This window comes from Mobula hypostoma, chromosome 2 (genome assembly GCF_963921235.1).
Source record: "Mobula hypostoma chromosome 2, sMobHyp1.1, whole genome shotgun sequence".
NCBI lineage: Eukaryota > Metazoa > Chordata > Chondrichthyes > Myliobatiformes > Myliobatidae > Mobula > Mobula hypostoma.
Window position 1 is genome coordinate 26,233,556 of NC_086098.1, and position 21,027 is coordinate 26,254,582.

Consider the following 21,027-nt stretch of genomic DNA (forward strand, 5'->3'; position numbering starts at 1 on the left):
CTGTTGGCGAAAAAAACTTTGTTTTTCGGAGCTTTTTGGATTTCAGAATTTAAGATAAAGGAATGCGCACCTGCATTTGGAAGCCTGCTCACTTTGGGTGGAGTGGGTGGAGTGGGTTGAGATACGTCTCCACAAAAAAAGGTGTGTAAGGCACTCCTTCCTTTCGCAGATCACCCTCGGGTACGGTGTAGCACCTGCGTAGTGCCCCCCCCCACCACCCCCTGATCAGTGTGCCATGAAGCCACAGGAACCGGTGGTAAATGATTGTATAAATAGCTGGTTATGCAACCACTGACACCAGGCAGGCAATCTCTGAAGAGTACTGATAATGGCTGGGGTCACCCGTATTGTCAGGATACTGCCCAGAAGAGGCCAATGGCAAACACCTTTGGTGGACAAATTTGCCAAGAACAATTATGATCATAAAACATGATTGCCTATAGCACACAATGATGATGATTCACTTTTGCCAACAAATGCATGGGTTGCAACAAGCCCACTGGTTTCAACTAAAATTACATTGATCTATAGATTTTACCCTTACAAAACAAACATATTTTGCTACCACAGTATCACTTCATGAAGAAGAATTTCTGGTTAAGATTTTTTATTATAAATTCATTCTAATTTAATGGAATAAAGCTTACTGATCTGGTTCTGCTGGTGTTGAAGAGGGCCTTCCGGACTTTCCTTGCTAAAGTTCACGTCAACAATGTCACACCCTGCTTTCATCAATTCTTTTAATCACCTCTTCTAAGACTGCAATCAGATCTGTGAGACATGATTTCCCATGCACAAAGCCAAGCCTAATCAGTCCCTGCTTTTCCAAATGCGGATTGATCCTGTCTCTCAGAACCTTTTCCAGTAACATTCCAACCACTGATGGTAGGCTCAGTAGTCTGTTGTTATAAATAACTAGAAATAACTTCCCTTTTGCTTTCTAAATCTTCACACAGCCATCCACATTGAAATCAAAGGAATCTCTGATGCGGTGCCAGATGTGACCTGGCACACGATTTGAAGGGCACCAGCCTGGCTTAGTACTGGGAGATTTCGGAACAGCTGAGCCTGTTCCACTTCTGGACTCTGTAGGGAGTCCTTTGGTGAAGTGAGCACCTTACATACTTTTCAGTTTTGGTACTTTCCCCCCAGCAAGTTCACAGCATTAACATCTAACTGAACTTCCTCAGATTTTCGGAAAATACTTGTGTCTCAAATGCTGAAAGCAGGTACTTCCAGCAGGAACAATTAGCAAGATCTGGCCCGAAACAAAAACGTGTGAAACTATGCAAACTACCCCAGCATACAACTCAGATGACAAATTGGATCCTTACTTTGAGAAGAGACTTGTGTTTATTTATTTACTACTCCTACAAAGCAACCTCTCCTCAACAATCAAACATAAATATTTGGATAAAACATGGACACACATGTACACCAAGTGGAACTTCTAGCTCGGCTCAGTCTCAAAGGTTGCATACTGTAAACATTCTCTGAGATTAAATTAAACTATTAAAGGTTCCATGAAACATCCTGCATCAAAAGGCAATCCATTGCCAATAGTAATTATAACCATAATCCAGGTGCCACCCAAATCGAATGCCAGTGTAGAGTACTCGGCTCAATTTAATTAGAGCCATCAACACCTTCTTAATACATACTCCCCATATCCCTTTCTCACTCCCATTTACCCACACAGAGTCTCTTCATCCATTGACCTTTTGTATTCATCCACTCCCCTCATTACTTAGACTTATCACCCTTCTCCACTTGGTCCCATCTGCCCATCTTCCATCCATCCTTCCCTTAGCCCATTCTATCTATCACCTACTAGCATCCTCAACAGTATCGCCGTTATTACAATTTTCTTCAGTTGTTATCCTTCACATCCCCTGGGTTTACCCTATGATTCTGATCTGTCTTATTCTTTACTTAATCCCCAAAATGGACAGAACAGATAGAGAGAAATTAGTCACTCAAGCCCCCAGGCTGCTCCACCATTTAATCAGACTAAGGCTGAGTCGATTGTAAGACTACATGACCGTAAGATATAGGAGCAGCAATCGGCCATTTGGCCAATCAAGTCTGTTCTTCCACTTCATCATGGCTGATCCATTTCCCTCTCAGCCCAAACCTCCTGCCTTCTCCTCGTAACCCTTCATGTCCTGACTAACCAAAAATCTGTCAGCCTCTGCCTTAAATATACCCAATGACTTGGTCATCACAGCTGCCTGTGGCAATGAATTTCACAGATTCACCACTCTCTGGATAACGAAGTTTCTCACATCACCATTCTAAATAGACATCTCCCTAATCTGAGGCTGTGTCCTCTGGTCCTAGACTCTCCCACCATAGGAATCATTCTCTCCACATCCACTCTGTCCAGGCCTTTCAACATTCAGTACGTTTCCATAAGATTCCCCCTTTCATTTTTTTGAAATCCAGTGAGTACAGGTTCAAGAGCTTTCAATTCCAGAATAATTTTCGTTAACCTCCTTTGAACCCTCTCCAATGCCAGTATAACCTCTACCTTGTAACCTCTGCTCCAAATTCTACTCCACAACTGATAAACTTTCACCCTTCTGCTTATTAAGAATCTACCTTCATATGCCTATGTTCCACCGTCCTTGGGAGAAGAGAGTTCTAAAACTTGATGACCTTCAGAGCAATATCCTTGCCCTGCCTCAGTCTTAAATAGGCAACCCCTGATTTTGAAACAGGGAACCCAAGCTGAAGATTCTCCCACAAGAAGAAAAATCTTCTCCACAGCCACCCTCAGGACACTTGAAGTTCTCCTATGTTTTAATTGACTTGCTTTTCGCCTTTGCTGGGAAGACAGGCCAACTTCATCAAGACAGCACATTCTACAAGCATGTGAAGAGCAAGAGGATGAGTCACATGAGAATAGGACCAATCAGGAGCAAGAGTGGAAACATTAGCATGGAGCCAGAGGAGGCAGCAGAGGTACTTAATAAAAACTTTGCTTCAATATTCACCAATGAAAAGGACCTTGGCAATTGTGGATATGACTTACAGCAGACTGAAACACTTGAGTGTATAGACATTAAGAAAGAAGATGTGCTGGAGCTTTTGTAAAGTATTAAGTTACATAAAGTTGCCAGGACCAGACGAGGTATATCCCAGGCTACTGTGGGAAGCAAGGAAGGAGATTGCTGAGCCTCTGACAATGATCTTTGCATTATCAATGGGGACAGGAGAAGCACCAGAGGATTGGAAGGTTGCAAATGTTGTTCCCTTCTTCAAGAAAGGGAGTAGAGGTAACACAGGAATTATTGACCAGTGAGTCTTACTTCAGTAGTGGGCAACTTGTGTGAGAAGATCCTGAGATGCAGGAGTTACCAGCATTTGGAGAGACAATCTGGTTAGGGATAGTCAGCATGGCTTTGTCAAGGGCAGGTCATGCCTTACAAACCTGATTGAATTCTTCGAGGATGCAACAAAACACATTGATGAAGGTACAGCAGTGGATGTAGTATATATGGATTTCAGTAAGACATTTAATAAGCTTCCCCATGTGAGGCTCATTCAGAAGGTATTGAGGTATGGGGTACAAGGAGACCTTGCCTTGTGGATCCAGAATTGGCTTGCCCACAGAAGGTAGTTGTAGATGGTTTGTATTCTGCAGGGAGGATCGTGAACAGTAGTGTTCCACAGGGATCTGTTCTAGGACCTCTCTTTGTGATTTTTATAAATGACCTGGATGAGGAAGTAGAAGGGTGGATTAATAAGTTTGCTGATGACACGAAAGTTGGTGGTGTTATGGATAGTGTGGAGGGTTGTCAGAGGTTACAGCATGACATTGATAGGAAGCAGAACTGGGCTGAGAAATGGCAGATGGAGTTCAACCCAGATAAATGTGAGGTGGTTCATTTTGGTAGGTCAAATAGGATGGCAGGATATAGTATTGATGGTAAGACTCTTGGTAGTATGAAGAATCAGAGGGATCTTGGGGTCTGAGTCCATAGGACGCTCAAAGCAGCTGCGCAGGTTAACGCTGTGGTTAAGAAGGCATACGGTGTATTGGCCTTCGTTAATCATGGACACTCAAAACCGTTGTGCAGGTTGACAGTGTAGTGAAGAAGGCATATGGTGTGTGGGCCTTCATCAACCATGTGATGAAGTTCAAGAGATGTGAAGTAACATTACAGCTATAAGACCCTGGTCAGACCCCACTTGGAGTACTGTGTTTGTTTCTGGTCACCTCACTACCAGAAGGATGTGGATACTACAGAGAGAGGGCAAAGGAGATTTACAAGGATGTTTCCTGGATTGGGGAGCATGGTTGAGTGAACTTGGCCTTTTCTTCTTAGAGCGACGGAGGATGAGAGGTGACCTGATAGAGGTGTATAAGATGATGTGAGGCATTGATCATGTGGACAGCCAGAAAAACAGAGGGCTATGCAGTAGGGAAATTCTAGGCAGTTTCTGGAGTAGGTTACATGGTCAGCACACATTGTGGGCCGAAGGGCCTGTAATGTGCTGTAGATTTCCATTTTATGTGAATTGGATAGCTGAAGGGCAAGGGAAACGTGGGAGACCAATGACAACTTGGCGCCATACCATAGCAACAGAAATGAGGACCCTGAACCACACCTGGGGCACAATAGAGTTGGCAGTCAAGGACAGACAGAGATGGAGGACCTTCATTGCTGCCCTAAGCTCCAGTGGTGTACTAGACAGTAAGTAAGTGGATGCTTGATATGATCTCATGCATATCCCCTATAACTGAAGCAAAACCTGTTATTTTTGTATTTAATTAACGGGCAATAAATAATATTGTTAGCTACCCTAATCATTTACTGTAATTCATGGAATCCTTTTCACTGAGACACAAAGTTCTCTCTGCATTTCTCACCATTGAAATAATATGTTCTTCTACCTTTCCAATAAAATAAATAAAGTCACATTTTCCCATATCATATTGCCACTTGTAATCTCCTTATAACCCTTTCACAACCTTTTTAACTATCAAAATAATGAAGTCAGATGTGACAAACAGCAGATGCTGGAAACCTGAGGTAAAGAAAATACTGTAAATGTTCAGCAGTTCAGACAACATCCGTGAAGAAAAAACTAACAACTTAAGCTTCAGGCAGACAATCTTTCATCTGAATTGATACATATTGCCAGCTTTCTTTGCCTTTATTACAAAGGAAAAATTGCTGTATCTTTAGAAATCAACATTGTGTGCATTTCACATCCACCATATTTTCCTCTTTCACATTCAGCTGATGATTTCCACATATGTGTGGAACGAGCTGCCATCTGACATGATAAACGCGGGCTCACTCTTAAGTTTTAAGAATAAATTGGATAGATACATGGATGGGAGAGGTCTGGAGGGTTATGGACTGGGTGCAGGTCAATGGGACTAGTGGAATAAAGTTTCGGAACAGGCTAGAAGGGCCAAATGGCCCGATTTCTGTGCTGTAGCGTTCTATGGTTCTATATAAATTCCATTGGCCAATCAGGTTCTTTTTTGCTTGTCCTACGATCATCCTTTTTTTATTTGACCCTTTGTCCCTTTTGTCATTACTTTTAACCTGTTTTTCAAACAACCACAGACTCTTCTTTCTTCTCTCCTCCATTTACTGATCATGGATCTACAACTTCATTCAACTCTAATTATTCCAAGGTTCTGAAGTAAGATTATTGACCTTTTTTTTTAACTACGTCACCCTCCACAGATGCTGTCAAACCTAATCAGTATTTCCAGCATTCTTGGTGTTTACTACTGAGGAGAACTCAACTGGACATTGATCTAATTAAATGCTCTACGTTTACAGTAAAGATTACAAGATCTTGGAGAGGGTGCAGAAGACATTTATAATCATAGTATTAGGGATGAACAGAAACTCTATTGGAACACACACAAAATGCTGGAGGAACTCAGCAGATCAGGCAGTACCTATGTTAAAGAGTAAACAGTCAACTTTTCAGGCCGAGATTCTTCATCAGGACAGTCCTGATGAAGAATTGAATTGATTGTATTTCTTACATCCTTTACATACACGAGGAGTAAAAATCTCTACGTTACATCTCAGTCTAAATGTGCAATGTGCAATAATAGTAACTTATAATAATTTATAATAAATAGAACAGTCAATGTAACACAGAAATACACTCAAATCAGCCTGAATTAATCAGTCTGACGGCCCGATGGAAGAAGCTGTCCCAGAGCCTGTTGGTCCTGGCTTTTATGCTGCGATACCGTTTCCCAGATGGTAGCAGCTGGAATAGACCATGGTTGAGGTGACTTGGGTCCCCAATGATTCTTCAGGCCCTTTTTTCACATCTGCCTTTGTAAAGAGTCTCGGCCTGAAAAGTCAACTGTTTACTCTTTAACACAGAGTTAAAGAGCATCATTCAGCCTGGCCTGCTGAGTTCCTCCAGCGTTTTTTTTCTTTTTCTTTGGATTCTCAGCATCTGAAGATTTTCTTGTGTTTGAGAAAGTCTATCGGTGCTTGGTTTGTTTATCTTACCGCAGAGGTTAAGAGGAGCTTTGCCTCAAAATGTATAGGTCCATTCACTACAGATACATAGGAATATATTGAGTCTGACATTTTAGACACAAAAAAAAACAAATGTTCAAAAAAAAAAGCTGCAGATGCTGGAAATCCAAAACAATTGCATTTTATCAAATCTAAAATATTCCTACAATACGTCTCCAGTCTGAAACATTGGCACTGTTCTTCTTTCCACTGATGCAGCTTGAATGGCTGAGCATTTCCAGCAGATGTGAAAATAAATATTTCATTCTGTCGACTGCTTCAAGCTTGCTACTTTGTTTTTTTGCATACACTTTCCAGTATATCAAGATAAGCTTTGTTACCACTAACTTTGAGAAGAGCTTTGTTACCACTAACTTTGAGAAGTTGAAATAACTTTATTTGCAAATAAACAACTTCACTATGAATGAGCTTTAGCTGCAAGGTACAGGGTTTTACCACAACTTTCCAAGTATTGTGAGCCCTTGAAGATACCTCCAAACCAATAAGACTTAGCAAATACAAGACAGTTCCATAACTCAAAATGATCTGTGTAATATAAAACTTATGGCTTAGTGTACTGTGCTTGATCTAGTTTTCATTTCCTCTAGCGCTAAGCACACAAGATCAATGGTCCAGAACACGAGAAGTCAGTGCAAAATTTTTTGTTTGTGACACAGAAAAGCAAAATTGCTTTGGGCATCTCCTGTCACAGTCTGTTAGGAGGAAAAGTCGCTAATAAAGTGCTGCCCTTTGGTCATCGTGACAATGGGCAATGCTATGCCACCTCTTATTAAATGTAATCCATATCAGTAGACCCAAATTTCTTTTAAAATTATCATCTTCTGTCTCGATGTAGCAGGATGTCACTTTTATAGCACCATTGAGATATCTGCCCTGTCAGTGCAGTTAATTTTCGACTTAGTTTCAACACCAGGGTTCCTTGGCCTTGGGGTATTTTTTTTTACTATACTAACAGGATTTATTTTACTTATTCAGATCAGCAAAGAGCTGTTATATAGCTGTTGAGAAAGAAACCAACTAAAACACACAAGACTTTATTATGCAGCAGTTTCAAGCATTTGCTGCAGAATTTCCATTTTGACGATGAAATTATTTAATTAAGTTACTGCACATACAGTACAATCAGGGTAGGCTTTTATTCCATTTCACCACAGTTCTCCAAGCTAAGCTGCTGCCTTCCAGTGCCCTAAGGTAGATGTTACTGACAGAGGAAGTGTACAAAGGAGTGAAGCAGACATAATAAAACTGAAAATAAATTGCTACTGCTGTAGCCTAAAGGCCAACCTCAATAATTGCTTATTGTCTCTGGATGCAATCATTGATTACCCAAAGCTATGGTTTAAGTGAATGTGTCATGCTGGCAAGCATTAAAAAACAATTTCTGAATACACTTTGTATTGGCATTTCTTGTAACTAAAAATACTCTTTTATTCTTTAAATATTCTGCATCTTTCTGAAAGCTAAGAAAATGTTTAGCTGTAGAATGCAGCTCAACTGATTCTGGAAGAAATATTTTGTGATGTTACAGAAAGATCATGCTGGTCACTGCTTCCCATTTCTATGCTTTGCAAATTCCTACACATTGCACCATTGCAATAGCTTATTTTTAACAGAGTAGCTAACAAGCAATAATACATTTCAAATAACCAAAATGTATATACTGCAGGAGGTCCCTGTATAAGAAAGGTGTTTCATGCAACTCTGCTCTAAATTTATGTATTTCTCATAATGAGGCTGAGGTAGACCACTCTGGAGTATGGTACCAATATATATCAAAAATAATGTTAATTCTCCATATTCACCATCAAAATTTAAAAGAAAGGCAACTCCTCATTTATGGTCATCTTTCTTCATCCATCCTCTTAAATACAGAATATGAATTTGAATGCAAGGACATCAAGCACAAGGGGTAGAATCAATTTCCAGACAATTTCCAGACAATTTCCACACAAAGATTTAGAACACCCTTACTGTCAAAAAAATCTCTCAAGACCCTCAGCTACGAGCCATTTCACAAATTCAACAGGGACGTATAGAAATAGAAGCATGAAACAACAATGAAAACTAATAAGTAAATTTTGTAGATGTTTTAAAAATCTGAACACATACAGGGAAATAAATTGGCTTTACTTGATTTCAATTTTGCCAGGGGTTTTGATTCAACTTCAGGATTCAAACTTGTCCATTTCTTGCCTTGATAATGGGGTACAGTTTTCATATACTTGTGATCTTTGGAGTTAGCATTCAAATTTCATCTTGGCAAAATGAGTAAGTAAATAAATCTGTTAACTTCTGGAATGGCACCACATATTGCAAATACCCATATCCCCAGTGAGAGGATCATATCCCCTGCCTTGATGAACAACATCCAATTCCAGCATTACTGGGCACAGAGGCTCATAAAGCATTCGGGCTAACTGCAGTTGTCAAATAACTTTTGGCCTTCTAGTGTTCATTGCATGCCAAATTTCTCTCTTCTTAGTGCAGACATAAGCTCAACTGGTAAATGTTCAGGAGTATTTTATTATAATTTTCTTTGAATCAAATAGTTGAATTCAAACCACTTTAATAAAGAGAAGCTGTATGTCTGCGTATTTGGGGAACCGAATGCACATCTCACTTGCTTGTTCTCGACAATGCTGAAATTTTAAAAATTAATCTAGTCATCATGCAGTAGTGAATTCTCATATCTTTGGCCTTGTCAGTTCAAAACAGAGCAGAACAAAAAACATATTATTTATGATGTAACATTGGCATTAAAGTTGATGCTGTAGCAATTACCACATTGGACATTGTGAGCTCTATACCAAAGAAACAGAAACATGACACAAAACATCCGGAAATTTGGGATCCGTGTACTGTGGCAGAAGAACAGCATTCCCAAACCGGACTTGTACATTTTTTTTTAAAGTAGATATAAATTGCATCTTTAAGGTCAAAGTTGCTTGTTAATTGAGCCCACTTACATCTTACCGAAGTTAGTATGCACCAGCTCATCCCATCTTGTGCATTCTCTATTTCAAATGTTTTTATTGTGAAGCAACATCAGCTTAGCCGCAGCTGACAATGTCCTAAAGTACAAAGCTTCTTTTTCCTTTTCTTTCTTATAACAACACAATGAAAATCAAATGAATGTATGTATAGTAAACAAGCAAAAAGCAAAGGAAACCCTACCACCCCGTCTCCTTTCCCCTCCCCTCACCCCTCCCATATGTGCTGTTTAGGTCCTACCGCCCCCCCCCCCCATACTTAGTTCAGCTGTCGGTCTATTCTATATACAACAATAATGGTCGCCAGATTTTTCCAAATTCCTTAAGTCTGTCCTTGATAACGTATCTTACCCTCTCTAGATGCAGAGTATCCATTAATGCAGCCAGCCATTGTCTGAGTGATGGAGTTTCCTCCTTTTTCCAGAACATCAGTACAAGTTTCTTTCCATTAAGTATACCATAGGTCAGGAGTTGTTGCTGGGTAGCCTCAAATTTATTTGACCTTGCAGAAGTTCCAAAATTTATTAAAATGGGGTGTGGCATTATCTGAACTTTTACCATCTTGTGCATTCTCATTTCTGCCCTTGGACAATTTAGCTAAGGCTCGTGACAGACCCGTCATTTGTTTTTAAATGTAAAGAACGTTCACTTAAGACTATTTTGCAATGGTAAATCTAGCAAGGATGAGCCTTCCCTATTTGCATCGATGTTCTGCCATCATGCTTTCTGGTATAATATCAGGGAATTTCACAGCAAAGATTTCACTAAATGTTACACTTTTCAAAATGACGTCAAATTAAATTCACGATACCTCTAACAATGAGCTCAGCAAAATTCGATACACCAGAACCTCTTTCGGACTGAGTCACACAGCGGTACAAATCTTGGTCGTCCCTTTTCACTTCTTTCAATTTGAAGGTTGCAGCAAACCTCCTGTGATTTATATTCTTTGTCAGAGCAACTGGGATGTCTTCCCCATTGCGCCTCTGGGGGGAAAAAAAAACACATCACTTGTTACACCCTGGGTCCAAAAAGGCACTCAAAATGGAAGCAATTCTAACTAAATTCACATCTTTAGCAGACAAACCATTTAGATGTCTTAATGGATTGTATTTCTAGTTCACATCAGTTCTATTCACAGCCAGGGCCAATTATTTTTTCACTTTGGCAGTGATGTGTGCCACAGTAGCATAGCAGTTAGCACTATTGCAGCTCGGGACACTGCAGAGTTCAGAGTTCAATTCCAGTACCGCTCTGTAAGGAGTCTCTGTACGTCCTGCCCTTGTAATGTATGGGTTTTCTCCGGGTGAAATGGTTTCCTCCCACAGTCCAAAGCCAAACCGAGTAGATTAAAATTGTTCTGTGATTAGATTAAGGTTAATCAGAGTTGTGGGGTTCCAGGGGTGGCATGGCTCGAAGGCTTGGAAGGACCTACTCTGCAATATATCACAAAAAAATAAATATCAATGTTATTTTCCAACTATAGTATGAATGAGTTAAATTCCCAATTCCCTAAAAATTGATTGCAGGTCATGAATGTGACATTCATTTCCAATGTACTGAGAGGTAAATAGCTCTGCTTGGGTACAAGTGAAATTGCACAACTTGCACCTGTAAATAATATGTCAGTAATCAAAGCATGTTATGTATCTGAGGAATCGGGTGGAGGAACTGTCTTAGAAATTGTGTGTTGGATAAACTGGGCCCATTTATTGTGTTGCTGTACAAATCAAGAATTTGAGAATATGTACAGAAATTTACCTAACTGTAGTATACAGTTAAGCTTCAAGGGAAAAAAAATCAGAATCTATATTGTACAATCAACCAATTGTCGTCATGCATGCCAACCTCTGCCTTAATGAGGAGACCATCTGTTGAACAGTCCAAAGTGTCTGCTGCCTTTTCAGAGAAATTAAATTTCTCAGCAGGGGGATTTTATGGCCCTGAAACTTTTTGAGTTCCCCTGAATATGTCTTCCAAATGTTTGTAGTAATTTTACTGTTGGGAAATTGTCCCAGCTAGCTTTCACATCTCACCTCAGAAAATCCATTAGAAGATGATTGACTCTGCCCTCAGAACCTCCGTATCCTTTATCCACAACCATCCAACTGAAGGATCATCCAGAAAAATCTTTCTGCTCCCAAAGCTAACCTATGTAAAATTATTGAAAACTGCTCTCGCCACATTATCATACTGATACATACACTTGACTTGTATGGCAAAATGGCACATTCCAAATGGTGATTACACCAATACTTTAAAGGACTTCCCCTTCCTCTCCAGCACTATTCAGCTGCAACATGCTTAAATAATGTGTTTAATTTCTGTGCTTTCATTTGATTAACTACCAATCTCCAAATGGAACTCTTCTTAATTATTCCTTTATATTTTCTTTTGATTAGTTCCCCACTGTACAGGCAACCTGTGGTGCAAAATCTAATAGGCTATTACTGACGTGGGGATAAAGGTGATCATTTCCAAATGTATACAGCATAAAACTAATTGAGTTCTTGCCCAGCATCTTCACATACATGTTTTATAGATGGAATCACCAAATGACAATTAGGATTGGGAATCCATGTTAGAGAAAACATCCAAGAAAACAGCAACCAATTAGAGCAAAATCACTTCCAGCTAACTTCAACAACTCACTTGGCGAACAATTGGCTCTGTCCATTGTTAAATGGGATGAAAGAAGACTAAATTCGACCTGCCATCATTCCATCCAAATCACCAGCTGATCAATATCATTCTGTTATCTTAAAGCTATCTTTCTCACTAACAATCATGCTTCCAATTTTCATGTCATCTGTGATCATACCGGTAATGCCTTCGACATTCACATCCCAGCCGTGAATACATGAAAGAAATATTAAGGGTCCGTGAGAAACACCAATCACAAGTTTCCAATCACGAAGGCTACCCTCTACCATCACCATGTCATAAGTTACCAAATCAACTTTGGATCCCATTTGCTAACTTCAAAGTTTGCATGGTTGATCAGTTCAATAACACAGCAAACAGGCAAGTTCAACAAGGAAACTTTTTCACCCTACAGCTACTCTAATTACAAAGCACAGCAATTCAATTACTGAATTGACATTTATATTTTAGAGAATGAGAATAGATTTGCTTTCCTCAAATATCCTCAGAATAATTTAATTTTGACACTATTCTCTTGTACAATGCAGAGGATTCTGGTTAATTGAGAAACATCAACATTTTGGCCCAATTAAGCGACTGTCCCAATTGGCCAAAGTTTCATGGAAATAGTTAAAAAGGTGTAAAAAAGACAAATTATGCATTTAAATGAAATACAGAATAAATTAAAGCACTGCCAAAACTACCATACCTTATAAAACTGCATTAATTTCTAACAGGTGTCAATGGAGAAATTCATTCAGTGTACACTGACATGTTGTTTTGATTTACTGCAAATGAACAAAGTCAGCACAGACGCCTAGTGCACATAGTGGACCGTCTTCAATAATTGCATCCTCCAATCTTGATTTCCATTGTAACATTAATGATCATTGTCGATACCTTCAAATTCATCATAGTTTCTAAATTGAAGTAGTGAATTGTTTCATTTTTGCTGCTGACTATTTCTGGCATCCCCAAGCCTGAACACTTGAAACCACAGTGAGCAAACCAGTTTGGAATTGTCTTATAGTTCAATACTCGCAAACCATCAGTGTCAAAATTCACTGCTTTCTAAACACAAACACGCAAGTGATGCTATTATAAATCTGTTTGCTCTAAGCACAGTGACTGACGCCAGCCACCAGTCTCCTGCCTCAGTTAAGTGGCAAGCAAATGAAGGGGATCCCAAATATTTTCTTGATTTACTTTTGTTTTTTAAGAGTTGTCCCAAATCAGTGGCTGCCCTGATTAACCTATGGTCCAATTAACTGGAATCCACTGTATATCATAATTCTATTGTGTTGCTTTTGAGAGTATAACATTAAAACAATCGAGATGGCATACTTTTAATGATATGGTCAGCTACAGGAATTGTTTCTGTTTTCTATGTAATAGATATTCTCCTGGCCCAGTGTTTAAGCAGCTGTGACAAGCCATCACAGAGATTAATACAAGTTGGCCATTTTAAGTACTGGCTGACTTAATCACAAAGCACTGAATGAAGCAGCTGACTGCAGCCTCAGAAATACTCAGACAAGTTTGGTACGCAAGCAGATACGTGTTAGGAAATTTTCAGATGAATACATAGATAAAATCCAACCCATTCAAGAAAATATTCAACTTTCAATTCCAAAAATCCTATGCTTTTTAGGATAGAAGTTTCCTCAAAACTTTAAACTATAAACTTCTTTACAAAGCTCACTGCAATTCCAAATGTTGTTTTAAATCTAGAGACAAGCTCTACTGAACTTCCTCAATTACAACTAATGGTTTTATACTTTTGGTTCAAATATATTATTAGATTCTGCTTCAGTTTAACACACCCATTATTTTAAACTACTGATGAAAATATGCACTTTCTACAGAAAACGTTAAGGTGCAAAACATTATGAAAATAATGAACTACAACAGTGCAGATTTACAGAAGAGCCACTCAGTGCGCAAATCTAACTGATATGTGTTAGCTGGATAAATAAATTGCCTAAATAATGCTAGGTTCCAGTATTATGTTTAAAACCATAACCTTAATAAAGCATTTTACATTTAAGCATTAATAAATAGGTTTGTATTTTGGAACTAGTTGCTATGGAGCTTGTGTGAATTTTTACTGTGTGCCCACGCCTTTTGCAATTCACTCCTTGTGTCACCTGCAAAAGGAACAAACTGCATCACTTGAAACATCTTGAGGTGATGCAAGTAGTTTTGGCAGCCCAAATAAGCCAGACTTTAGTTTATATGGTCTGCCATTAGATCAGATCAAAACAATCATGGACGAGTATGCCACAGTTAGTGGTCAGTGGGCTCATTGAGAAAGCAGTCCTATCGAAAGGCAATGCTGCCACTCTTACTCACTTGCAATTTATTCAATTCCTTTTAAATCTACTATTGAATCTACAATCATCACCCTCTCAGGTACTGCAATCTAAATGCCAACAGTTCACTATTTTCAAAAAAACCTCTTCTTGAGTCCCCTCTGGATCAGCTCCCAACCACTTTGTATCTGTCCCTTCTGATCATCGGCTCTTCTGCTGCAGAAAACAGTTTATCTCTATTTAGTAAACTATTTATGATTTTAATCGCCTCTATTGAATCCCCTCAGTCTTCTCCAGGAATGACCCCAGCTTTTCCACTACTTTCGCATAACAGTAATCCCATACTCCTGGGTCTATTTCAGTAAATCTCTCCTGTACTTGCTTCAAAGCATTGATCGTCTTTTCCGAGTGCAACAACTGTGTTCAAATGGTTTTATATACAGCGAATAAGCATCCAAATCATTGAAAAATGAGCAAGCTCCCATCTCAAAATGAAATGAATTTATCACAAGAAATACTGTAAATCTTAGAGAGAATTCTTCAACACTATAGTAAAACAAAATTAGTCTTACTGTGCAGCACATTTTTCAATCTGCTGTCATGATCAATCCATTAGAAATATTTTCTCAGATTTTAATCTGTCACTTTGTTTTCTCATTGATATAATAAGCACCATATTATAATCAGTTGTGCGTCATTGCTTTTGCTTTGCCAATGCTTCAAAAACTCACTTGTGTTCATTACACAAGAATTATGGATGTTTCAGAAACTGAGAAGAGAATCAACTGCCACAACACATTCATAACAACGAACAAAGGAAACTGGAGCAAGTGCAAACAAAAATAGTGCTTTCTAATCACTGTCCAGGCTCTGCCATTATGCACATATCTTACTTTCTGCTGAGTTTATGGAATATGCCAAACGCATCAGCATTTAACTGCTGCTTCCTTCCTCATTAAAGAAATCCAGGAAACGTATCTCTTTAATTGTGTATCAGTTGGCTGTATCTTTCACATCAATGGAAAGTATTCATCTATTATGTGCTCCTTCAACTTTATCAAGAGGATTTTACATGGAGTTGACGATAACCACTCCCCTAGCAGTAATTTACATAACCATAATTGATTCAGTCTCTGGTTTTCTGAATCCAACAGTCACTTAAATCTCATTACTAAACGTGAAACAGTTTTGCTTCAGGGTAATATTCTAAGTGAGATGACCTACTGTGTGTTAAACTATAGTACATTCAAAACTGCAGATTCACTGAATATTTATGTACCAGTAAAAAATAAACTGCACAGTTGTTTCAACTTCCATAATATGGAAGTTCGAGAAATATTTTTTCTATACAGATTGAGGAAGTCAGTATGGCATAAAATACATCGACTTTTTTTTCTCTATTTTTGACAGAATGAATTATTACGAGACAGATGGGAATACGGTATTGCTCGATCTCACCTGTAGCCACAGCTTGTTATTCACTGTGTCCCTGCCTGTAGCGATGCACTGAAATGTAGCATTTTGTCCTGCATTTACTTCCACATCTCCAAGTCGCAAAAAATGAGGAGATTTGTCTGCAAAACAGAAACATTTTGACATGTCTGTGACAAAAGTCTTCAACGTACTTCAATGTGTCAGTAAACTGCATTCACTCTTGGTTTGTGCAAAATACTCAACAGTAATTAGGAACACCAATAATATCAATTGATTCTTAACTATCTGGCATATTATCCTTCTTCCGTCCTTGGACTCACTTTACACCCTCGCTGTCGGAGCAGTGCTGCCAGGATAATCAAGGACACGACCCACCCAGCCAACACACTTTTCGTCCCTCTTCCCTCCGGGAGAAGGCTCAGGAGCCTGAAGACTCATATGGTCTGATTTGGGAACAGCTTCTTTCCAACTGAGATAAGACTTCTGAACGGATCCTGACCCGGATCTGGGCCATACCCTCCAAATATCCGGACTTGCCTCTCGGTTTTTTTTGCACTACCTTACTTTCCATTTTCTATTTTCTATTTATGATTTATAATTTAAATTTTTAATATTTACTATCGATTTGTAATCCGGGGAGCGGGAAGCGCAGAATCAAATATCGCTGCGATGATTGTACATTCTAGTATCAATTGTTTGGCAACAATAAAGTATGAAGTATTTCAACGAAACCGATTAAAGTTGAGATGTAGGGTTTTCGACCCGAGACCTTAACTTGTTTATCTTTCCACAGATGCTTCCTGGACCCAAAGTGTGCTCCAGCATAATCTGTTTTCATTTTGTTTAAAATTCTTTTCCGACGAATGAGGAAAATCAAAAGCAATACATCCAGCTCCTCCCATTTTTAATAGCATTCAATAAGATCATGGTTGGTCTTTTACCTCAGTGCCACTTTCTAACACCGAGTTCATATTCCCAAGTACCCTTAATATTTGAAAATCTATCAATCTGTCTTGAATTTACTCAGCAAATGATATTCCACAACCACTTTAGGTAAAGAATTTCAGCCTCCCTCTCGGTGAAGAAATCTCTTTTTATCTCGGTGCTGAGTGGTTAACCTTTAAATTCCCGATTCCAGGCACACCAGCTAAGCGGAATGTATCCATTTTATTATGCTCCATCATAATTTTTTGTCGACCTTAATGAAACCATCCCTTAGTCTTCTGCACTCAAATGCACTGGCTCAGGCTGCTGAACCTCCACTCATTGGACAATTCACCCATCCCAATATTCTGGAGAACCTCAATGGCCCCTCATACCTTTGCCACCTTGGGACAACCAGTTCACAGGGCATTTCAGCTGCAACTTACTGGACACAGGTAGTCAACTGTTTCATCTGGCCCATGTGGGCAGAGACAGCAAACATCTCATTGAGTTAGTTGGTTAAACACAGCTGAATCAAATCTGCTTTATTCAGATTTACACAATTAATTCACCAGCTGGGGGGAAAAAAACACCCCTTCACTCAGATTTTTTCCAAAGACACTTTAAATCTCTATCAGACAAACACTAAACAGTCTCTGGATACCTCCTTTATGTTGGAAAACACATTTCTTTTAGTCAAGGATCACATATCCAAGTTCTTGGCCCACAATCTCTTCACGACAGTTTACTTACCAAGCCTATAAAAAATTCCCCGCCTCCCCTTGGAAGATTTCATGTTTTATTGTTTGGCAACATTGAATCACACTGGATTTAATTTGGCTTGTCTGACACTGATCAACAGAAAAAGACTCTTGGGTGTCAAAGTGAAAACTGTTCTCTAATTTAATTACAAATATAAAACACAAAATAATTGATAGCAAACAACAGGAATTCTGCAGATGCTGGAAATTCAAGCAACATACATCAAAGTTGCTGGTGAACGCAGCAGGCCAGGCAGCATCTGTAGGAAGAGGTGCAGTCGACGTTTCAGGCCGAGACCCTTCGTCAGGACTAACTGAAGGAAGAGTGAGTAAGGGATTTGAAAGCTGGAGGGGGAGGGGGAGATGCAAAATGATAGGAGAAGACAGGAGGGGGAGGGATGGAGCCGAGAGCTGGACAGGTGATAGGCAGAAGGGGATACGAGAGGATCATGGGACAGGAGGTCCGGGAAGAAAGACGGGGGGGGGGTGACCCAGAGGATGGGCAAGAGGTATATTCAGAGGGACAGAGGGAGAAAAAGGAGAGTGAGAGAAAGAATGTGTGCATTAAAAAGAGTAACAGATGGGGTACGAGGGGGAGGTGGGGCCTAGCGGAAGTTAGAGAAGTCAATGTTCATGCCATCAGGTTGGAGGCTACCCATACGGAATATAAGGTGTTGTTCCTCCAACCTGAGTGTGGCTTCATCTTTACAGTAGAGGAGGCCGTGGATAGACATGTCAGAATGGGAATGGGATGTGGAATTAAAATGTGTGGCCACTGGGAGATCCTGCTTTCTCTGGCGGACAGAGCGTAGATGTTCAGCAAAGCGGTCTCCCAGTCTGCATCGGGTCTCACCAATATATAAAAGGCCACATCGGGAGCACCGGACGCAGTATATCACCCCAGTCGACTCACAGGTGAAGTGATGCCTCACCTGGAAGGACTGTTTGGGGCCCTGAATGGTGGTAAGGGAGGAAGTGTAAGGGCATGTGTAGCACTTGTTCCGCTTACACGGATAAGTGCCAGGAGGGAGATCAGTGGGGAGGGATGGGGGGGACGAATGGACAAGGGAGTTGTGTAGGGAGCGATCCCTGCGGAATGCAGAGAGAGGGGGGGAGGGAAAGATATGCTTAGTGGTGGGATCCCGTTGGAGGTGGCGGAAGTTACGGAGAATAATATGTTGGACCCGGAGGCTGGTGGGGTGGTAGGTGAGGACCAGGGGAACCCTATTCCTAGTGGGGTGGTGGGAGGATGGAGTGAGAGCAGATGTACGTGAAATGGGGGAGATGCGTTTAAGAGCAGAGTTGATAGTGGAGGAAGGGAAGCCCCTTTCTTTAAAAAATGAAGACATCTCCCTCGTCCTAGAATGAAAAGCCTCATCCTGAGAGCAGATGCGGCGGAGACGGAGGAATTGCGAGAAGGGGATGGCGTTTTTGCAAGAGACAGGGTGAGAAGAGGAATAGTCCAGATAGTTGTGAGAGTCAGTAGGCTTATAGTAGACATCAGTGGATAAGCTGTCTCCAGAGACAGAGACAGAAAGATCTAGAAAGGGGAGGGAGGTGTCGGAAATGGACCAGGTAAACTTGAGGGCAGGGTGAAAGTTGGAGGCAAAGTTAATAAAGTCAACGAGTTCTGCATGCGTGCAGGAAGCAGCGCCAATGTAGTCGTCGATGTAGCGAAGGAAAAGTGGGGGACAGATACCAGAATAGGCACGGAACATAGATTGTTCCACAAACCCAACAAAAAGGCAGGCATAGCTAGGACCCATACGGGTGCCCATAGCTACACCTTTAGTTTGGAGGAAATGGGAGGAGCAAAAGGAGAAATTATTAAGAGTAAGGACTAATTCTGCTAGACGGAGCAGAGTGGTGGTACAGGGGAACTGATTAGGTCTGGAATCCAAAAAGAAGCGTAGAGCTTTGAGACCTTCCTGATGGGGGATGGAAGTATATAGAGACTGGACATCCAAGGTGAAAATAAAGCGGTGGGGGCCAGGGAACTTAAAATCATCGAAAAGTTTAAGAGCGTGAGAAGTGTCACGAACATAGGTCGGAAGGGATTGAACAAGGGGTGATAAAACAGTGTCGAGGTATGCAGAAACGAGTTCAGTGGGGCAGGAGCAAGCTGAAACAATAGGTCGGCCAGGACAGGCAGGTTTGTGGATCTTGGGTAGGAGGTAGAAACGGGAAGTGCGGGGTGTGGGAACTATAAGGTTGGTAGCAGTGGATGGGAGATCCCCTGAGCGGATAAAGTCGTTGATAGTGTGGGAGACAATGGCCTGGTGCTCCTTAGTGGGGTCACGATCGAGGGGTAAATAAGAGGAGGTATCCGCGAGTTGTCGCTGTGCCTCGGCAAGGTAGAGGTCAGTACGCCAGACTACAACAGCACCCGCTTTATCAGCGGGTTTAATAATAATGTTAGGATTAGTGCGGAGGGAGTGGAGAGCAGAGCGTTCCGAAGGAGTGAGGTTGAAATAATTGATAGCACAAGTTTTCACCCCCTTCAAGTCAGTGTTTAGCAGATGTACCTTTGGCAGCAACTACAGCCTTGATTCTGTGTGAATAGGTCTCTATCAGTTTTGCATATCTGGAAACTGCAATTTTTCCCCATTCTTCTTTACAAGACTGCTCAAGCTCTGTCAGATTGCACGGGGATCATGAGTGAACAGCCCTTTTGAAGAACAGTCACGAATTCTGAATTGGATTGAGGTCTGGACGCTGATTTGGATACTCAAGGACATCAATTTTGTTGTTTTTAAGCCATTCCTGTGTAGCTTTGGCTTTATGCTTGGGGTCACTGTCTTGCTGAAAACCAAACCTTCTCCCAAGTCACTGTTCTTTTTGCAGACTGTATCAGGTTTCCTCCAGGATTTCCCTGTATTTTCTGCATTCATTTTACCCTCTACCTTCACAAGCCTTCCAGGGCCTGCTACAGTGAAGCGTCCCCGCAACATGATGCAGCCACCATCATGCTTCATGGTAGGGATGGTGTATTTTTAAATGATGTGCAGTGTTTGGCATACAGTCTGATGGCAAAAAACTCAGTTTTGGTTTCATCAGACCACAGAACCTCCTTCCAGCTGACTTCAGAGTCTGCCTTCCAACAAACTCTAGCCAAGATTTCATGTGAGGTTTTTTCCCCTCAACAGTGGCTTTCTCGTTGCCACTCTCCCATAAAGCTGCAACTGGTGAAGTACCCGGGCAACAGTTGTCATACGCACAGTCTCTCCCATCTCAGCCACTGAAGCTTGCAACTCCTCCAGAGTTGTCATAGGTCTGTTAGTGGCCTCCCTCACTTGTTCCGTTCTTGCACAGTTACACAGTTTTCGAGGACGGCCGGCTCCAGGCTGATTTACAGCTGTGCCATATTCTTTCCATTTCTTGGTGATCGACTTCACCGTACTCCAAGGGATATCAGTGACTTGGAAATTTT

The 21,027-nt window shown here is 40.7% G+C and overlaps 1 protein-coding gene across 6 annotated transcripts in view; it reads right to left on the reverse strand.

Moving 5' to 3' along the window:
* ptprk (protein tyrosine phosphatase receptor type K) overlaps positions 1–21,027 on the reverse strand; it is a 691,044-nt gene that overhangs the window by 376,008 nt on the left and 294,009 nt on the right. For all 6 annotated transcript variants that reach the window (XM_063034492.1, XM_063034484.1, XM_063034476.1 and 3 more), the window contains exons 5-6: positions 15,937–16,052; positions 10,335–10,509 (exon numbers count right to left, since the gene is read on the reverse strand). In XM_063034492.1, coding sequence (XP_062890562.1) covers positions 10,335–10,509; positions 15,937–16,052 — 291 coding nt within the window. The remainder of the gene's footprint in view (positions 1–10,334; positions 10,510–15,936; positions 16,053–21,027) is intronic.